General features: G+C 44.9%; 1 protein-coding gene across 1 annotated transcript in view; it reads left to right on the top strand.

Moving 5' to 3' along the window:
• LRP11 (LDL receptor related protein 11) overlaps positions 1 to 21,307 on the top strand; it is a 76,479-nt gene that overhangs the window by 22,555 nt on the left and 32,617 nt on the right. Inside the window, exon 3 of the mRNA XM_063917457.1 lies at positions 10,289 to 10,430. Coding sequence (XP_063773527.1) covers positions 10,289 to 10,430 — 142 coding nt within the window. The remainder of the gene's footprint in view (positions 1 to 10,288; positions 10,431 to 21,307) is intronic.

Raw genomic sequence — 21,307 nt, 5'->3', positions numbered from 1 at the left:
TGAGTTGGATTTCGGTATTCACTTATTCTGATGCAATGAGCCCGAGTACATAATTGTGCTTTGTGCAGTGATACAAGCCTGAATCCTGTTGTACCACACCATGCCGTCATAGTTTCGGTATGGCATTCACAATGTATGTATACTAAGATCCAGTATAAAAACGTGTAAGTTCAATCTTTAACAGTGTGCCAAAAGAGTTAGATAGAGCTTATTGCCTTTATGTTGGACTGCAGAATATAAGAAAGCTTTTCAGTGGTACCTGTGGGAGTGACCACTCACATTACAGATTTATACCATATTGAAGCATATGTGGCAGGTGCCACAATCCAAGTGTCTGCACCATCACTGCACCAGTAGCACCTTTCCATAGCTTTTGGGGTGCCTGGAATAGCACCTTGCAGCGAGGAACAGCCCTTAACAGCAGACCCTGAAGATGCGCCTTGAGCCCAGCTACCTGGCTGCTCCCGACCAGACCACCTGTTTGTGGCTTTGCATGTGCTAGTGGGGTTGTGAGAACGGGATCCGGTCTGAAGATCGACAGTGTCTAGGTCGACAATGTTTAGGTCGACCACTATAGGTCGATAGTCACTAGGTTGACAGGGATTGAAGGTCGACATTTTCTAGGTTGACATGTCAAAAGGTCGACATGAGTTTTTTCACATTTTTTTCCGAACTTTTTCATACTTAACGATCCACGCGGACGATTGGAAATAGTAAACTGTGCCGAGGGGACACGGTGCACTAATTGGGCTTCCCGGTCACTGTACGGAGAGAAAACGACACCAAAAAACCATGAAAAACTCATGTCGACCTTTTAACCTGTCAACCTAGAACATGTCGACCTATAAACCCTGTCGATCTAGTGACTGTCGACCTATAGTGGTCGACCTAGACACTGTCTAATGATCCACATCCGTGAGAACAGGCAGATGGCATGAAAGAGCCCTGCTGTGGCCCTGGATTCACAGTAACTTTAGTCCTTATCTTATTGGCAACTGTGTATACACACACACACTTGAGAAATACTTCAACATTTTCAAGTGGTATAAATATGGGCTACATCTAGAAAAAAATGCACAAAGATAAAGGAATTAGTGCCCTATCAAAAGAAAAAGAAAAAAAATGCTGTCAGGAGACCGCTTATAGGGATGTCCATCCCCTTACCATACCTCCCAACATGACCCTCTCCAGGAGGGACAGAATGCTCTGCTCCTGGACTTCCCTCTTAAGTTATGATTGCCCTCACCTGTGCTGAAACACCGGGGGTAATTCCAAGTTGATCGCAGCTGGATTTTTTTTAGCAGTTTGGCAAAACCATGTGCACTGCAGGGGAGGCAGATTTAACACGTGCAGAGAGAGTTAGATTTGGGTGTGGTGTGTTCAATCTGCAATCTAATTTGCAGTGTAAAATTAAAGCAGCCAGTATTTACCCCGCACAGAAATAAAATAACCCACCCAAATCTAACTCTTTCGCACATGTTATATCTGCCTCCCCTGCAATGCACATGGTTTTGCCCAACTGCTAAAAAAAATCCTGCTGCAATCAACTTGGAATTACCCCCACCTTTCTTATCCATTAACCTGTTCAAAAACAGGTGCCGGCAATAATAAATTAAGAGACAAGTCCAGGAACAGAGCATTGTGTCCCTCCTGGAGAGGGTCATGTTGGGAGGTATGCCTTACAGGCAAGTCAATGAATTTATAGTGGGAGACTGGAGCAAGTGTTGGGGATAAAGAAAGACAAGGAAATCAAGTGTGTGCGTGTGCGTGCGTGCGTGCATGCGCGCGGGGGGGGGGGGGGGGGGTGTTAACTAATAAAATGTTGATTGGACAATGGGGTGTAGAGTAGGATCTTGATCCGAGGCACCAACAGGCTCAAAGCTTTGACTGTTCCCAGAATGCACAGCGCCGCCTCCTATATCACTCCGCCTCCAGCACAGGAGCTCAGTTTTGTAAGTTGGTGCTGCAGTAAGCAGGCACTGAACAGAGGGGCTGCTCCAAGCAGCCCTAAGAAAAGCTTTTTATGAGGTAAAAAGTGAAGACTTCAAGGGCAGCAGCAGTGGTAAATGTCTTGTGACATTCACTGCTGCAGCTCCAGCTCTCCCCAGCAGCGCTGTACACTCCCGAGCCCGGGTTGCCGGGTACCTACAGCGGAGGCTCCAGTTTTCTTCACATTAGACACACACGGCTGGGGCTCTCCAGGATCGTGTGGCCGCGCTTCGGGAGGTGGTAAGTGGGTCCCGCTTGCGGGACCCGGTCTTTATCGCAATCCGGCGCGGTCAGTGGGAGGCGGGCCGCGCGCGCTGGCGGTGGACATTGTGGCAGTACAGGCAGTGGCGTAAGTTCGTCACAGTTGCCCGGAGGCAAGTCATACCCAGGATTAGAACCCACTGACAGCAGACACTTTACTGATTGAGCTATTTGCTCCAGTACAGGAAGCAGGAGAATTGTAACTATATGAAGTTATGTGTAATTGTCAGAGAAAAAACTTCATATAGTGAAAAGATAGCGGCAGCCATCAATTAACTTACTTCAATGGTGTCACAGAATGGGGGGAGAAGAGCCCCCCTTCAGAGCAGGAGCCCGGCGGCAGATGACTCCGTTGCCTCCCAGAGTTCTGCCTCTGAGTACAGGCGATTCCACTAGATCACCAGGGCATGGGCGCAGGTCAGGTTTTCTCTCTAAGCCAATTCTTATATCGCCCACAGTACCCAGTGGTTTTGCCAGCAGAGGGGATAAGGCTTAGACCTGAAGCCCCTCCCCCAGCCCCAGGACGCCATTTCTAGCAAGTGTTCCCGCCTTGAAGCTGCATATCTGTCTTTTCCTCCCTCCCTGTCAGTGTCTGCGGCGTCATTATCCCTCAGCTCACTGTTCCTGGGACTGCTTGGGCAAATCCTCCTATGTAAAGCCGCCTGGTTGTCAGCGCTGTGCCTTTACATGACACTTAAGTATTCTACCTGCCTTTTTAGACAGTGATAGTTAAGAAAGAGTGCACTTAGTCAGGGTTTTATAGTACAATTACCCTGTGATATACATCCAGTTCTTACTGTGTAGTGTTATATCTATTGACAGGGCCGGTTCTAAGAGTTGTGGCGCCCCGGGCAAAATATGGGGGCGTGGCTTCAATTGGGGGCGTGGTCACGACGCTGCAAGAAAATAAATAAATAAATAAATAAAAAGAATACTTACCATCCCCGTTCCTGATCCAGACCCCCTCCGCCGGCGGCACCGCTCTTCTCCCCTCTCTCTTCTCTTCGATCTATGGGAGAGACGTTATTACGTCTCTCCCATAGAACAGCATAGACACTAGAGGTCAATTATGACCCCTAGTGTCTGTGCCACTATGCTGTGCGGTGCGCGATGACGTCATCGCGCACCGCACAGCAAAGGTCCTCTACACGAAGGGAAACTAGACTGTAGCGTCTAGTTTCCCTTCATGGAGAGGACCTTTGCTGTGCGGTGCGCGATGACGTCATCGCGCACCGCACAACTAAGGTCCTCTCCATGAAGGGAAACTAGACGCTACGCGTCTGGTTCCCTTCAAAGCGGGGGGGGGGGGGCACAGCAGGGCACTGCGGGGGGCACAGTGGCGGATCTTGCCCTGGTGCGGCGCCCTCCGGATGGCGCCGGCGCCCTCCGGAAGGCGGCGCCCCGGGCAAAAGTACCGCTTGCCCGTGGCAAGAACCGCCACTGTCTATTGACTATATAGCTGTGTAAGCTAGTCCAGTGCAGTATTATTGTCCGTAATAACCTCTGCATTGTACAAACTGTGACTATTTGTGTGTGCATTTGATAGCTGAGTGGTGTCCATTTCGTGTCTTTCACTCAACCTGCTATCCCTTTATTCTATAACCTGAGGGGGCCTGGTGCGTCAGGTGTTATCTAATATAGGATTTTCACAAAGATATACTGTATTACGTATTTTTCTCTGTGATTTAGTCACCATATCTCTCCTTTATCTCTGCTAGTGCTGACTACACTGCGCAGGGGTTTGGGTTTAGAGGTATAGTCCTGCTGATAATTGTACTGTGTTACCTGATACTGCAAGTTATATCATGTCTGCTTCTGAGGGTAACGGTTCTGGGGCTGAACACACTGCCGGTGTTGCTGACGCCACTGAGCCATATGAGGAGAATATAGCAGCTGTGGGCTCTGGTTCTGGGGGCTCCTTGCCCCCCAGTGGGACTGTGGCAACGGAGGCACATACTGACCCACCGTGGGCCGCTTTTTCCACGCTTCTGCATACGCTAGTTCATAAACTAACTCCCCCTCTGGGACCCCCAATGCCGGTACAACCGTATGTGGTCCCTGCAGGTAACCCGCCGTAGGCGGACGATTTATCTGCTCAATTAAAGAAGTCGAACCAGTCCTTGACTACTAAAAAGTCTGACCAACGCTCGCCTAAGTCCAAGAGGTCCTCTAAGCGAGCGCTTATCTCCTCACAATCCACTGCTGTCACTGACACCTCGTGTGATGAAGACGGCACATATACTGACCCCTCAGGTTCCGACTCAGATACGGCTGATGGGGAGGGTAGTGCACATGTGGATGTTCCTGATCTTGTGGAGGCTATTAAGTTAATTCTGCAGATTACAGATGATCCCGAGCCATCCTTCCCTCCTAAGAAACCAGATAGGTTCAAGCATCAGAAGGTGGTTAAGCAAGTTTTACCTCACTCTGACCACCTGGTGGATATACGTCAGGAACCCTGGGAAAACCCGGGTACGAAGTTTGTGCCTCAAAAGAAGATGCTGGCTCGCTATCCCCTCGTGCCAGAGCTGTCTAAAAATTGGGAAACGCCTCCTCCAGTGGACTCACATGTGGCTAGGATGGTGGTTTCCTCGGCTCTACCTGTCACTACCGTCACGTCTCTAAAAGAGCCTACGGATAAACGTGTGGAGGGTTGTCTGAAAGCGATTTACACCCTCACGGGTGCTGCACAAAGGCCCACTATTGCAGCGACATGGGCTGCAGAGGCTATTGAAGCATGGGCCTTGGAGTTAGATGCTGAAATCTCTTCTGACCATGCTAGACAATGCTTGTCATATATTGTCACAGCTTCTCGATATATTAAAGAGGCGGCTTCTGATGCCGGTATCCTAACAGCCAAGGCCTCTACTACGTCAGTCCTGGCTCGCCGGATATTGTGGCTGAGATCCTGGTCTGTGGATCTGGACTCTAGAAAAACCCTGGAGGTACTCCCTTTCAAGGGAGATTTTCTGTTTGGGGAGGACTTAAATAAGATTGTGGCTGACTTGGCTACTGCCAAAACTGCCTTTCTGCCTAATACCGCTCCTTCTGTGTCGAAGACTAAAGGTACGTCCTTTCACCCCTTTCATCCTTCAGGTAAAGCAAAAGGTCAGGCGTACCATAAGCAGGCCTGCACTTCCAAGCCTGGTAAGCCGAAGCCCAAAAGAGCCTGGGCTGCTCGTCAGCCAGCTGCCAAGACCGATAAGCCTGCCGCATGACGGGGCGGGCCTCCCCCTGGGGGATCCCAGGGTGTGGGGCCGGCTTCTAGGGTATACCCAGGAATGGTCAAATACCACTTCAGATGCCTGGGTACGGGAAGTCGTCACTCGAGGTTACACCATAGCCTTCAAAAACCGACCCCCTCGTCGATTTTGTCAGACAGACGTCCCTTTGGACCAGACAAAGGCAAAAACTCTACACTCGGTGGTACAGACCCTCCTGGATACAGGAATCGTCGTACAGGTGCCTCTTGCTCAGAGGGGCCGGGGGTACTATTCTCCGCTGTTTCTAGTCCCGAAACCGAATGGGTCCTCCCGGCCCATTCTCAACCTCAAGGCATTGAACAGGTTTGTGAAGGTCTCCAAGTTCCGTATGGAAACCCTTCGCTCTATAGTTCTGGCCTTGGAACCTGTGGACTACATGGTCTCCCTGGACATACAGGATGCTTACCTGTATATTCCTATAGCAGTGTCACATCAACAATACCTGAGGTTCGCTATTGGCAACCTACATTACCAGTTTTGGGCATTACCTTTTGGTTTAACAACGGATCCGTGAGTCTTCACCAAAGTTATGGCGGTCTTGACGGTGGTACTCCGTCGTCAAGGGGTCAGGATACTGCCGTATCTGGACGACTTGTTAATCCTGGAAAATTCCCTAGATCTTCTCCTGCGTCATCTGGATATGACGGTCCGGTTTCTACAAGCCCACGGGTGGCTCATCAACTGGAAGAAATCCTCCCTGGTCCCTGCTCAGAGCATGGTGCACCTGGGAGCGTTGTTGGACACTCACAACCAGAGGTTGTTCTTGTCTCAGGAGAAATTCCTGAAGATTCAGGACAGGATTTATTGCTTCAGTTTCTCGTCCGCAAGTGTCGATACATTCGGCAATGCAGGTGCTGGGCCTAATTGTATCAGCATTCGACATGGTGGAGTATGCTCAATTCCATTCTCGCCCCCTCCAGAGGCTGATTCTTGCCAAGTGGGACGGCCTGCCACACCAGATCAGATCTCAAATGATTTTCTTAACTCCAGAGGTCCGTCTGTCGCTACACTGGTGGCTCCAGGACCAACAATTGTGCAGGGGTCGTCCCCTCTGGATATCCAACTGGGTCCTGTTGACGACAGATGCCAGTCTAAGAGGTTGGGGCGCGGTGCTGGAGCAACACTCCATTCAGGGTCGGTAGACCAAGGAGGAATCTCTCCTCTCGATCAACATTCTGGAATTGCGGGCGGTCTTCAATGCGTTGAACCTGGCCCAGCATTTAATTCAGAACCGTCCTGTTCAAGTTCAGTCGGACAACGCCACCACAGTGGCTTACATAAATCATCAAGGCGGCACTCAAAGCCGTTTGGCAATGAAGGAAGTCTCACGGATTCTACGTTGGGCAGAACGGCATCTACCGGCTATATCGGCAATATTCATTCCGGGTGTCCTGAATTGGGAAGCGGACTTTCTCAGTCGTCAGGACGTGCATGCCGGCGAGTGGGTCCTCCATCCAGAAGTGTTTCAACTCCTCGTGGAAAAGTGGGGTCTTCCAGACGTGGATCTGATGGCATCTCGACACAATCACAAGGTTCTGGTCTTCGGAGCAAGGACAAGGGATCCTTAAGCAGCATTCGTGGATGCGCTGGCGGTACCGTGGAGGTTTCGGCTGCCGTATGTGTTCCCTCTGGTGTCACTCCTACCCAGGGTAATTCGGAAGTTCAAGCAAGAAAAAGGAAATCTGCTTCTCATAGCTCCAGCGTGGCCCAGACGGCACTGGTTCTCAGACCTGCAGGGCCTATCATCAGAGCATCCAATTCTACTTCCACAACGCCCAGACCTCCTCGTTCAGGGCCCTTGTGTCTACCAGGACCTAGCCCGGCTGTCTGTGACGGCGTGGCTCTTGAAGCTTCCGTCTTAAGGGCTAAAGGGTTTTCTGAGGTGGTCATTCAAACTATGTTGCGGGCCCGGAAACCGGCTTCTGCTCGGATTTACCATAGGGTCTGGCATTCCTACTTTGTTTGGTGCGCATCTAACAATTATGACGCTTCCAAGTTTAGTACAGCCAAGCTTTTGGCTTTTCTGCAGCAAGGCCTAGAGTTGGGCCTGCGTCTGGCCTCCCTAAAGGTTCATATTTTGGCCTTGTTGGTGTGGTTTCAGAGAAAAATTGCGACTTTGCCTGATGTTCATACTTTCACTCAGGGCGTGTTGCGTATCCAACCTCCCTATGTCCCGCCTGTGGCTCCTTGGGACTTGTTGGTGGTTTTGGAGGCGTTGCAGGAGCCTCTGTTTGAACCCCTTGGTTCAGCTGACCTTAAGTGGCTTTCCCTTAAGGTGGTGTTCTTGCTGGCTATTGCCTCTGCTAGAAGAGTGTCGGATCTGGGTGCCTTGTCTTGTATTTCCCCATATCTGATTTTTCACCGTGATCGGGCGGTTCTTAGGGCTCGTCCCGGATATTTACCTAAGGTGGTTTCTTCGTTTCACCTTAATCAGGAGATTGTGGTTGCGGCCTTTGTCTCTCCTGATTTGTCTCCCAAAGAGCGGTGTTTGGATGTGGTACGGGCTCTCCGTATCTATGTGAAGAGAACTGCTTCTATCCGAAAGTCTGATTCTCTCTTTGTTTGCTCACAAGCAGACTCTGGCCAGATGGATTAGAATGGTGAATGCACATGCTTATGTGAAGGCTGGTCTCTCTGCTCCTGTTCACATTAAGGCCCATTCTACTCGGTCTGTTGGACCTTCTTGGGCGGCCCAACGTGATGCAACCCTTGAACAATTGTGCAAGGCGGCTACGTGGTCTTCCGGGAACATGTTCATAAGGTTCTATGCCTTCGATACTGCCGCTTCCCAGGATGCTTCCTTTGGACGCCGGGTTCTTGTGCCCGCTACAGTGCGTTCCCTCCCATGAGGAACTGCTTTAGGACATCCCCATTGTCCAATCCTTGTGGAGCCCAGTGTACCCCGCAGCAGAAAACGAGTTTTATGGTAAGAACTTACCTTTGTTAAAACTCTTTCTGCGAGGTACACTGGGCTGCACAAGGCGCCCACCCTGACGCACTTAGCTTCTTTGGGTTGGTATGGCATTAGCCGCTGACACTTCTCTTGTCGTGAGAGTGTGGTGTATGTGGCTACTAACTGTTGTCGTCTCTTTTCCTGCTACTGCATTGGGCTGGTTAACTAAAAACTGAGCTCCTGTGCTGGAGGCAGGGTGATATAGGAGGCGGCGCTGTGCATTCTGGGAACATTCAAAGCTTTGAGCCTGTTGGTGCCTCGGATCAAGATCCTACTCTACACCCCATTGTCCAATCCTTGTGGAGCCCAGTGTACCTCGCAGAAAAAGTTTTAACAAAGGTAAGTTCTTACCATAAAACTCGTTTTTATTGTCAGGTACAGTTCATATTTGTGTTTTTAACATTGATTGCTACCAACTTTACTTACGGCCATTTGTATGCATATCAAGTTGAGAAGTGCACGGCACTCCAAATGTAAGGAGTTTATTGAGACTTACAGCATACTAACCAGTATCTTTTGATAGAAAAAAACATTGCTATTTTTGCTATGAGGGCAGAGTTTTCTGAATATATACGGGGAAGGACAAATTAACGTGAATTATAGAGCGATATATGGGGACGGCAGTTATCATTTACGTATGATTGGGAAACACTTATTATTTCATGTCACTCGCAAGTAATGCACACATCATGAAATAATAAGTGGTAACCTCTTTGAGGCCTATGTTTTGCAACCTGTCACTGTAATAAAAAACTTTCCTTTATAATAGAAGTTCCCACAAAATATTAATCATAATTTACTTTATAATTTGTTGGAAGCAGAGTTAATAGTATATTTTTATTTTAATTGACAGTATTTTAAGTGTGCAGGCCAAAATTGCTGATTTTAAACAAGAGACATCTGTTTTTTTGCATCTGCAAACATGAGCAGAATCATGGGCAGTGCTTGCTGAATAAACGGAAGCCAGCCAAGTATCCAGCTAGTATTGAGTTACATAGGTTAATAGGATATGAACAGATGATCACATACTGGAGCCAGTGAAGCTTGAAAGGCAGTTTTCTCTGAGGGTAATCAGTGCAGGATTTGCAACAATGATTCTTTGTGTTGTACCTGTGGACATTGTCTAGATATTATAAAGTATATTAATAAAAAAAGTGTTTGGGGAAACATATACGTACTGCATTATGGTGGAAAATTGACCCATATTCTTGTCCAACAATAAATTGTCATACGTAGAATTAAGGGTGGGGATTTGTACCAGGAGTGTAATGCACAGTAGAAATGTAGATACATTCATGCAAACTGTGGCAAAGCAATGATTTAGAACATATTTGCCTGGCAAAAGATATGTAAACACCAAAAAGTACACTGGGCAATACAGTAATGTAGTCCTGTTGAGAAGAACAGTGTGTATGCTATTGGTTATTTATCTGCACAAATATTGGGCCTAATTCAGATCTGATCGCAGCAGCAAATTTGTTAGCTAATGCGCAAAACCATGCGCACTGCAGATATGGCAGATATAACGTGCAGAGAAAGTTAGATTTGCGTGTGTTATATTTTTTCTGTGCAGGGTAAATACTGGCTGCTTTACTTCTACACTGCAATTTAAATTTCAATTTGAACACACCCCACCCAAATCTAACTCTCTCTGCACATGTGATTATTATAATATGCTTACCCTTCTATACTATTAATGAATTAAAGAGAATTATATATTTTAATTAATATAGAATTAGGCAATATTTAGAAGATATCCTTCTAACCAACATACAGTACCAAACTTTCCAGAGTTGTGTTGTAACACACATTTCTCTTTTAGGTTCCTCAGCCAGGTACTTTGAAGCTGTCTCATTTGCAAGAAGGATTTTACTCTCTGCAACTGACTGTGACTGACACATCTGGTCAGATAGACTCAGACAATATCTCTGTCAATGTCCTCCCTGCAGAACATCACAAGTCAGGTAGGTGAGACTAAAATACTTATTTTCATAGTACAGGTTGAGTATCCCATATCCAAATATTCCAAAATACGGAATATTCCGAAATACAGACTTTTTTGAGTGAGATTGAGATAGTGAAACCTTTGTTTTCTGATGATCAATGTACATAAACTATTATAAAATATTAGCCCTAAATGACCTTCAGGCTGTGTGTATAAGGTGTATATGAAACATAAATGCATTCTGTGCTTAGACTTGGGCACCATCTCCATGATATCTCATTATGGTATGCAATTATTCCAAAATATGGAAAAATCCGATATCCAAAATACCTCTGGTCCCAAGCATTTTGGATAGGGGATACTCAACCTGTAGAACCTTTTTTTAATTAAATCATGAGTTAAAGCAACAGTCTCACCACACTCCGAAATATTACATTGTTTACATAGTTTCCAATATCTGGTCCATTGATATTCTGCTATAAATCATAATTACTCACATCTTATTCAACGGAGGGGAGAAGCAGCAGCATCAAGGTCCAGCTCACCCATTTCTCAGTGCTGCTATTTGTGCCATCAATTTTGGAGTGCAATCACGTGATTCACTGCAGTATCATTTGGGAGGCTGGTCTATTCTCCCATCGAATTTGAGTATCCTGTTAATATCCAGGGAGTAAGCAAAGCAGTATCTTGTAAATGTCATCTACAGTAATTCCCAGCAAAAAGGAATGTATTTTACTGTTGAGAGCTTTTCCTAATATTATGGATACTACAAGGCTCCAAGCTTTTCTGTTTAATTACAGTTTGATTAATTTCTGTTTACTTATATTGGTCAGTCTAAATAACTATTATTATTATTATTATTATTATTATTATAATAAAATAAGTTGTAATACTGCTATAAACATACTGGACTTAGAAAACTCAGCTTCTGTAAGACAAAAAATACAAAGCACAACAATTAACAATGCTACACAGCTAGTGATGTCAGCAACCACAGAGTTCTGTGACCATATGCACAGTACCACTTCTTGTTATGTACCACTACTGTACAATATTACACTTGATTGTGTGCGGCATGGATTGTCCATTAGCCTGTCCTACCTTAAAATAAAGGTGCATACACACAGAGAGATTTTGTCTATGAGAGATTTTGACTGAGCGTTTTCCCTTGAACTGGCAGTAGGAGATTTTGACTAACTTTACCAGCGATTTTGGCTATGGGCGATTTTGGATAACTCATTCAAGCAAGGGGATGCTTTTTCTTTTCCAGCGACCTAGCCAAAATTGACTTGCCTGCACAGTCTATTTTTACAAAAAATAGGGAAAAGGAGTGTGTGACTGCGCTGGATTTGATGAATACAACACTAGTAATAAAATATAACAATTTATTCCTAAAATTGTACAATTGGTAAATATCAATAAAATATGCACATAAATGAACTTTTAAAAAATGCAAGTGCTAAAATATGAACTAACATCCTATGGGACCACCCAGTTGGCCAGGTAGGAATTCGGACTTTCTGGAGATGAATGTAGTGACCGTTCCTGATGTATTTCCCCTGTAATATAGTCCAGCTAGAACAATAGTCTCAGAATATAGGCAGGGTCCAAATTAATGGACTAGTTACCGTTAGAGGATGTAGTGCTCCAAAATTGATGATGGTGAGCTCCTCATGCGTTACGGTTAAGTGCTGTCCTTTATGTGGTGTTTGCCGTTGGAAATCTGAGCGTTGAGAAGATTGTCTGGACAAGCTTGGGGAATGGTTCGGTCCTCCTTAAAGTCGCTTCCTGGTTGTGGTCCCTGGATCACCTGACGCGTTTCGCTGCAACCAACTGGCAGCTTTCTCAAAGGTATTTTTGACTAACTTTACCAGCGATTTTGGCTATGGGCGATTTTGGATAACTCATTCAAGCAAGGGGATGCTTTTTCTTTTCCAGCGACCTAGCCAAAATTGACTTGCCTGCACAGTCTATTTTTAGCAGCGATAGCGACCTGGCGGGGACGCGCATCGCTATCGCTGGCTGTGTACACATGGAGAGATATGCACTTACTTTCTGAGCGATTTTGACTATATAGTCAAAATCGCTCAGCTATATCGCTCCGTGTGTATGGACCTTTAAATTGGGTTTACCTTTAAGCTTGAAAGTTGCCTGTAGCAAAACTACAGATACAAGCAACATCTGTCCACAAGCACTACTGAGTAGAAATCATTTACATAAAATATCCTTTATCAAGGCATATTTTAGCTATACATATAATTTATCAGCTGTGTGTGCCAGATCTGAAGCAAGGTGATACATACTATTAAAAAAAGAAAAGCTCTGTATCTCCAACAATTCCAATTTAACATGCAAAAGGAAAAGTAGTGAGCAGTTGTACTGTATGTAAGTAGTTCTGAGGAGATATAAGCTGTCTAGAGATCTGATGATCATCTCCTCTCTTCAGTCATGTAATTTAATGTAAAATTTCTACTCATTCAATTTGAAAATGGTGCCATCTAGAGGCACAGGTTGGGAATTCTAATAAACTCCACAACTAGCAGAGAGATATTTTATTTAATTAATCAAAGGGATTTAATATACCAAAAATCAGTAAATCACAACATACCTTCCATAGTCTAATATGAATACAGTAAATATCAATGGATGGAGTAATTGCTTGTATAATAAATGGACTACAACAGAGAAGGGCTATTTCCCATAAAATATGTTCACGTACAGGGCCGGTGCTAGGGTGTTCGGCGCCCCCTTGCAAACTATTAATTTGTGTCTTCCCATATATATGAAAGGGATAGCGAGTGCCAAAAGGTGTGTGGTCTCATGTGGAAGGGGCGTGGCCACACAGTAATACTGAAGAGCCGTACTTCATGCTGCAGTTTGACAGGTGCATCGTTAGCCAGCAGCAACAGCAGCAGAGCCAGATTATCATTTTACGGGGCCCTGGGCATGTTGTAGATTCGGGGCCCTTACAGATTTTATTAGTCCCTAGAATGTCAGTATAGCCCAGCCTATGTAATTTTACCACCATTTACCATATTGGTGCTGGCCTGTTGGTACATCCAGCAGGTGCATGACTCTCGCTTCCCCCCACCCTCTGTATCCAGACCCACTTTTAAATTTTTTGCCACTTTTTAATTCTAAAAATAATCACTTTAAACCTGTCTATAGGTTACGTTACCTAAACCAACTAATTACACATTTGCTTCTACTTGCTTCACCTTCTGTTTGTCTGCACTTCTATATGTGCCCCATTCTGTCTGTGCTTCTACCTATGCTCGTTCTGCCTGTGCCTCTATCTGTACCCATTTCTGCCTCATTGTGCCTCTATATGTACCCCCCTTCTGCCTCTCACTGGTGCCTTGCCACCGGCACAGCAATGCTTGACCAGTTCACGGCTGCATCGTGGTTCACTGCTCAGCAGGGTAGCAGAACGTGGAGAGCGCCTTTCCAGCCCGGCACCTCCCTGCTTTGCATACTCTACTGGGCGAGTTGAACCGGGCCTGTTCATGCTATTTGTGCTTTTATATTATTACATTTTCTTTTTAATTTCCCAGTATTCTTTGGACACTTTCTTTGGACTGTATTATAAAAAAATCACATAAGCATTACTCTGATTTTGAAATGACAACTACCTTACATTAGACACTGTCATCTATTTAAGATTGGTAGTTTCTCATCAATACAGATGTTGCCTCAGCACTTTCACAGAAGAGACCTGGGACTTTTGAATAAGGCCTTACAAAAATGTATATGGGCAGGCAATTGCCTTAGATCTCCCTTTTTAAACGTCAACAATCCCCTCATCCTGGAGGTGTGAATTTACCCTGTGTTAGAAGGTATGCATTGGCAGTAATCTATTGTATTGCCATATATTGGACAGTTGGTGCAAATACAGGGTCTGTCCGGAAAGTAATGAGACTAAATCCGGGAATTCTTTTTTTAATTGAACTTTCAGATACATAGTCTTCAAAGTATGACCCCTTGAGCATCGATACACTGCTGCCAGCATGTCTGCCAAGCTTGGAACGCCTCCTGGAAGGCATTAACCGGAACGTCCTTGAGTGCCCTTGTCGTGGTCGCTTCCACTTTGTCTACGATCTGAAAACGGTGTCCTTTCAGGCCGCGTTTGATCCGGGGGAACAAAAAGAAGTCAGCCGGGGCTAGATCTGGACATCTGGAGGACCCAGGTAGTGGCAATCTCCTTGCGTATGCAGAGGACCCTGTTTGTCAGCCGATTGATCACTACCGTGTAAAATGCACCATTGACAGTTTGGCCAGTAGGTAGAAATTCCTTGTGGACAACACCCTTCGAGTCGAAAAAGACAATGAGCATGGATTTGGTCGTTGATTTGCTCATTTGGCCCTTTTTGGGGTGTGTGCCACTCTGCCCTTTGCCTTTTGGTCTCTGTATCGTACTCAAAGATCCAAGTTTTGTCACCTGTTATCATTCTGTCAAAAAAATTAGGCTCACTTTGCACACGCTCCAAAAGTTTGCGGGAAATCGCCACATGCTTGTCTTTTTGATCATGATTCAAAACCTGGGGAACCAATCGGGCACACACCTTTCGCATCGCTAATTCATTTGTCAAAATCTCTTGCACAGTAGTTGTTGGAAGTCCCAACCTTTCTGCTTCCATTCTAACACTCAAAACGACGGTCAATGTTCAAAACATTGCACACTTTGTCCACATTTTGCTTATTTCGGCTTGTTGAAGGTCATCCAGAGCGTGTTTCGTCCTTAACGTCTTCTCTACCCTCCTCGAAGGATTTAAACCAGTGGTAAACTTGCGCCTTGGACAAGGATTCCTCCCTGAAGGTCTTTTGAAGCATGGCAAGTGTCTCGGTACCCAATTTCCCGAGTTTAACACAAAACTTGATCGCATATTGTTGCTCGATGGTACACTCCATCTTGAACCTCGACCTAGGTAAAAAAAGGAAACTTTGTTTACAGCTTTAACCGTACACTGTAAAGGCTCACAGGCAACTGCCACTGCCGGGAATGTTTACTTGAGACACCCCTCCACCCATCCCACCCTACTGCGCCGCCATGCGCCTGTTCTGCTTGGCATGAAAAAATCAGTCTCATTACTTTCCGGACAGACCCTGTATGTTTAAAACTTCCTCTATGGTGCATGGGTTCAGTCATAATACCAGTTTGGCTACACTAATACATACTCACCCTATGGTCCTTCCTCCACTAAAAGACAATATTTAATGCCCACTACACGTAAAGCATTGCATCTAATAAATTCTCAGTTAAAATCTTTCAAATACCTTTCTTTATTTTTCACATTGTGAGCAAACCCTGACTTTCAACAGGGTCATTTGTCTGCACATTTCTATAACTGGCACTCCCAAGGTCTGACATTTTTAAATGATTGGACCTTGCAAACTCTCTAACACTACTTTTATAAGGACATATACTTGTTCCCTTACGTCCAGGCTGTGAATACCAAATTGCTTTCTAACAAATATTTAAAATGCCCGCTCTAATATATATTGTAGACGCCTGCACATCTTATTACCATGTGCCATGAATGTGCGCTATACATCGCAAAACACCGCATCCCATAAGAGAAAACAATACACCCACACATTATCTGAGTTCCAAAGCTCATTGATTTATATATTTGTTATTAAAAGGATATGTATTCAATATATCACAATGTACAGTATACATGTAGTTACATGGTTACAATTTATACAGTAAGCAGTTAATACATACAGTTACAGGCCAGCGATGCAATTATCATATCTTCCAATGCATCCTCCTCTTAATATATCTCTCTCTCTCAGCAAATAAATACAGGAACTGGTCTGGCAGCAACTCCATCATCGTCTGGGACAAAACAGCAACTAACAACTGTGTGTCTCTGTAATGTGTTATCTAGTTTGGGGGAGGGAACGTTCTTATTCATTGTGAGTCACTGTTCTGTTCGTATGCTAAACAGGTTCAGCCTTGAAGACATCCAAAGGGCTGGCCTGAGTTTCCTGTCCACCACCTGTTTGGAATGTCTATTGTCCTAATAACAGTGACTTTAGCTTTCATACATTTAATCATAACTATTTGTTGCAATGTCCTACAACTTAATAACAGGTATCAAATGAATCTACACATTAATCTGCTTGCTTTAATACCAAATACGACAGTTCTATCTTGCTTCGTTCCAATAATACACATACATGACATTACTCCATTATGTAATTTTAAATCATTATGATGTCTGGCGCTTGATATTATTATAATTATGTGCTGTATGAAATAAGTGTCGAATCCATCTCTGTGGCATGTCCGTGTAAATGCGTGTGTTACCATATATTGCTGTGCTCGCTGCGCGTATTTGCAAGTATAGCGACTTATAATGTGTGTAGTCTGTATGTTCTCTCTATGTAATATTTTTGACTTCGACAAGGCAAACTAGTTATATTCAAAAAGTGCTGCACATTCTGCCTTGAAAGGGATGTTCACTGTGGCTTGTATGGTACACTGCTTTTCCATCCCTCAGTGCCCTTCTCCACCTCTTTTCATATACTCACACTCTTGGTCCACTTCATGCACAGATTCTCTTACTGAACTGGCATGACTAAATGGAGACGAGATTTCCCCCATATGTTTCTTAGCTTCCTTATTAATTCTAGAGATGAGCGGTTCAAATGACCTGTAAGCCGAATATGCCCGAACTTCCGATATTCGAGTCAATCCGAGTGGCGACTTGAGTCTTCCCGCCAGACTCGGATTCCACTTCGAGGCAAAACGTCATCCTCTCGCGGGTTTTGAATTCTATATAACACGCTGCGGCCAGGACTCTGTGCCATTTCGCTCTCAGGCACACTGATGAATGCTGCACTGTACTCTGCTCTTTAAAGTGACTGCGTATGGGGGCACACTGCACGCTGTTGTATGCAGCGCTGTAATCTGCTGTGTAGGCTGTGCTGTGTCCACAGACTTCAGATTCACAAGTGGCTGTGCTCTGTATAGGGCAGGCTGCTGTATGCTGCACTGTAAATTGTACTGCTTGGTGCACTTTACCTTTGTGCGCTTTGTTCACATGCATCATAAGCCCTGTGAATCTACGCAGTTTGAACCAAGCTGCAAGTTCAAAAACATTTTATATATATATATATATATATATATATATATATATATATATATATATACATATATATAGCGTCCAGTATGGTATCCGGCACTCTCATGTAAAATGACGACTTGCTGCGGTGCCTTCCTCATGAAGAAATGATTCCCATCAGATAGAAAAGCGAGGTAAACAGGCGGCACTCATCAGGCTGAATAAACGTAGTGACTTTATTGGCTAAAGGCCGACATGTTTCGGAGATAGCTTCTCCGTCCTCAGGGCCAGACAAACGTTTGTCTGGCCCTGAGGACGGAGAAGCTATCTCCGAAACATGTCGGCCTTTAGCCAATAAAGTCACTACGTTTATTCAGCCTGATGAGTGCCGCCTGTTTACCTCGCTTTTCTATATATATATATATAACAATTGGAAACAGCCCAGCACTCTTCTAAATGTCCAAAGTGCCCCGGTGCCCTCAGTATAAGATCCAACAACAAACAAAAAAAATCTGCATGCACGCATTTGCACACATCTTGACAAAGGGGTTGAAGTCCCCGAAACGTCGATGGATACTTTATTGATGTTCTAATACAAATTACGTTTTCACAAGACCCTGAGTGCCGCAGATTTTTTTGTTTGTGTGTTTTATATATATATATATATATATATACAAACTGGTGGTCTTCTAGAGAGAGGTATGCATCTCCACTCTCAATCCATGAAAAACCAGGCGGCACTCCAGAGGACTTGTGAATAACAAAGTGTAATAGGCAAATCAATAATAAATTGTATTACTGCATACAGCCTTGAGAAAAGCGCCCTGCGTGGCGCTGAAACGTTGGCGGAGTTATGCCACCTTTTTGATTGATTTGCCTATTATACTTTGTTATTCGCAAGTCCTCTGGAGTGCCGCCTGGTTTTTCATGGATTGAGAGTGGAGATGCATACCTCTCTCTAGAAGACAACCAGTTTGTATATGCTTTGCAGGGAAGGCACCGGGGCAGCTGACTAATGTGAAGGGAGTGCCGACCATACCAGTTCTCTCTCTCTCTCTCTCTCTCTATATATATATATATATATATATATATATATATATATGTACCAAAGAACTGAGCGGCACTCATGGACTTCATAACCCACTGGTCACCGGCGTGGACAAACAGTCATTGAGCCAGTGATAGATTCCAACGTTTCATGTCTTTTATGGCATTTTTCCTTGACAAAATGTCATAAAAGACATGAAACGTTGGAATCTATCACTGGCTCAATGACTGTTTGTCCACGCCTGTGACCAGTGGGTTATGAAGTCTATGAGTGCCGCTCAGTTCTTTGGTACCTGTGTAATTTGCATGGAGTGAGCACCATAGCCATTGAAACTTTATGTTTGGCGTGAGGGTCATCTTCTCTAGCATATATATATATATATATATATATATATATATATATAGTTAAGTTCTATTGTTTGTACTGTTTGGTGTGCTTTATTCACGTGCATCTATAAACCCTGTGCCTCCACATAGTGATTTGCGAATTGAAGAATGGATAATGTTCAGTTTAGAGAAGCGCAACCAAATACTAGTGCTGCAGCTGTCAGAAGTCATGCACAGCTTTTCTTTTCTACCACTGCTGTGTAGCAATATTTTTTAGATGTCCTATAAACTGCCATGTGTTTGTGCTGCTGCTCTGTTGCTGGGTAACCAGCCAGCTCGCTGCAGCCTTTGGCCAGTATTGGTGAAACCTGTGAGGTGGTCATAATTGACTGGAAATTACTGGAAATGAATGTTATTGAGAATAATAATACCCTAGGAACAAAACAAAAAAAGGCCCAAATTATGTGATTTTAGCTTTTTTGAAAAAAATGCACATCCAAATCAGTCACGGCAGTTTGGCAAATCCAAATCCAACACTGGCTCACGAATCAGAGCCAAATCCAAATCCAGCAAAAATGCGGTGGCACACATATCTAATTCATTCCTATGTCAAGATGAACAAAGAGTTTGGTCTAGAATAACTTAGAACATAAAATAACAATAAGAAGATAGAAACCACGGATTTTACTAAGCGGCGAGTTTGGCTCTTGCCACAAAACAACTGCAAAAACCCCTCAAATAAATGACTTCCCATCTGTGCAGGTTTGTATAGTGTAAAAAAAGAACCCACCTCCCCCCTCCCAAAAAAAAAAAAAAAAAAGATTAGGGATCTCCAGCGTTTTCATAACCAGCCCTGGGCTATTTAGCCTAGACTGGTAGCGAAAAATAGGGGGAAAAATGTGTTGAGTTCCCCTATTTTTCAACCAGTAGGTTGAATCATCCAGGGCTGGTGACACTATATCAGGGAGATATACAGCATTGCGCTGGGACGGAGAGGCGCTCCCCCTGCTCTGCAACCCTTCCCTGCTGCTGCGCCGTCCTGTCCTCCCTGCTGCTGCTGCCAGCTGCTGTGCCTGTCATTGTATGACAGGCAGCAGCGCTGGCAGCATGAAAAGCATCCTCCCCTCCCCTGTGTGACAGCGGCCTGTGTACTGATCAGAGGAGGGGGCGGAGCTACATGGGGCTAAATTGGATGGAAGGGGCGGGGCTAAACGGACCAGGCTGCTGTAGAGAGAGGGACAGTAATTGCAGTGGCGGCCAGCCAGACTTAGGTAAGTGGAGGGTGAGAGAGAAATGTATGTGTGTGTGCGTATGGTGTGGGTGTGTGTGTGTGTATGGTGGGTGTGTATGTGTGTATATATGTGTGACTTGTGTGTGTGTGAGGTATGTCTGTGTGCGCACGCATTATGGACGCTACTACTGGGGAGGCCATTACATGTGAGGATGCTACTAGTACTGGGGGGGGGGGGGGGCATTACGTATGACGACCCCCCTGCCTTATGCCATGAACATCTCAGCTTTGCTTGAATACTGCCATCAGGATACCTCCCACTTGCCTGCACCTCTTGTCATCTGTCTGTCGCCCCTCCCCACTAGATTGTTAGCTCTTCAGAGCAGGGCCCTCTTTTCTTTTGTTATCTAAGCCCTCGTCTCGACACATTTCACTCGCAGCTCTCCCCTACTCAATGACCATCTTTATCCTGCTAGTAAAGGCTCATCTCCATCTATGGCCACCAGCCTTTAGTAGTACGATGATCACTCCATCAATACTTACATCTTAGCTGTATTATGTCTTGAGAACGTGTGGTGCTCTGTTACCTGTACTCTATTTCTGTTATTTATTTACTGTAATGCTATGTTTTGTCTCCCTGTACTGTCCTTTGTACGGCGCTGCGAAACACATGTGGCGCCTTATAAATAAAATGTAATAATAATAATACTACTACTACTGGTGGGGCATTACATATAAGGACGCTACAACTACAGGGGGTGCATTACGTATAACGATGCTACTACTGGGGGGGCATTACATGTAACGACGCTACTACTACTGGGGGGGGGCATTACGTATAAGGGCGCTACTACTACTGGGGGGCATTATGTATAAGGACGCTACTACTACTAGGGGGGAATTACGTATAAGGACGCTTCTGCTACTGGGGGTGCACTACGTATAAGGATGCTACTACTACTGGGGGAGGCATTAAGTATAAGGCCGCTTCTACTACTGGGCGTGCACTAGTATAAGGACGCTACTACTACTGTGGGTGCATTATGTATAAGGATGCTACTACTACTGGGGTGCATTACATATAAGGATGCTACTACTACGTATGGGACATTACGTATAAGATGAATAAGATTGTGTTACTGTGTGGCGTAATTTTAAATGGGGGTACTATTGTGTGGCCATGCTCCTTACATGTGAGACCACACCCCTTTTCCCAGCGCG

The sequence above is a fragment of the Pseudophryne corroboree genome, chromosome 4 (assembly GCF_028390025.1).
Source record: "Pseudophryne corroboree isolate aPseCor3 chromosome 4, aPseCor3.hap2, whole genome shotgun sequence".
NCBI lineage: Eukaryota > Metazoa > Chordata > Amphibia > Anura > Myobatrachidae > Pseudophryne > Pseudophryne corroboree.
This window is presented reverse-complemented; position numbering and strand designations above follow the sequence as displayed.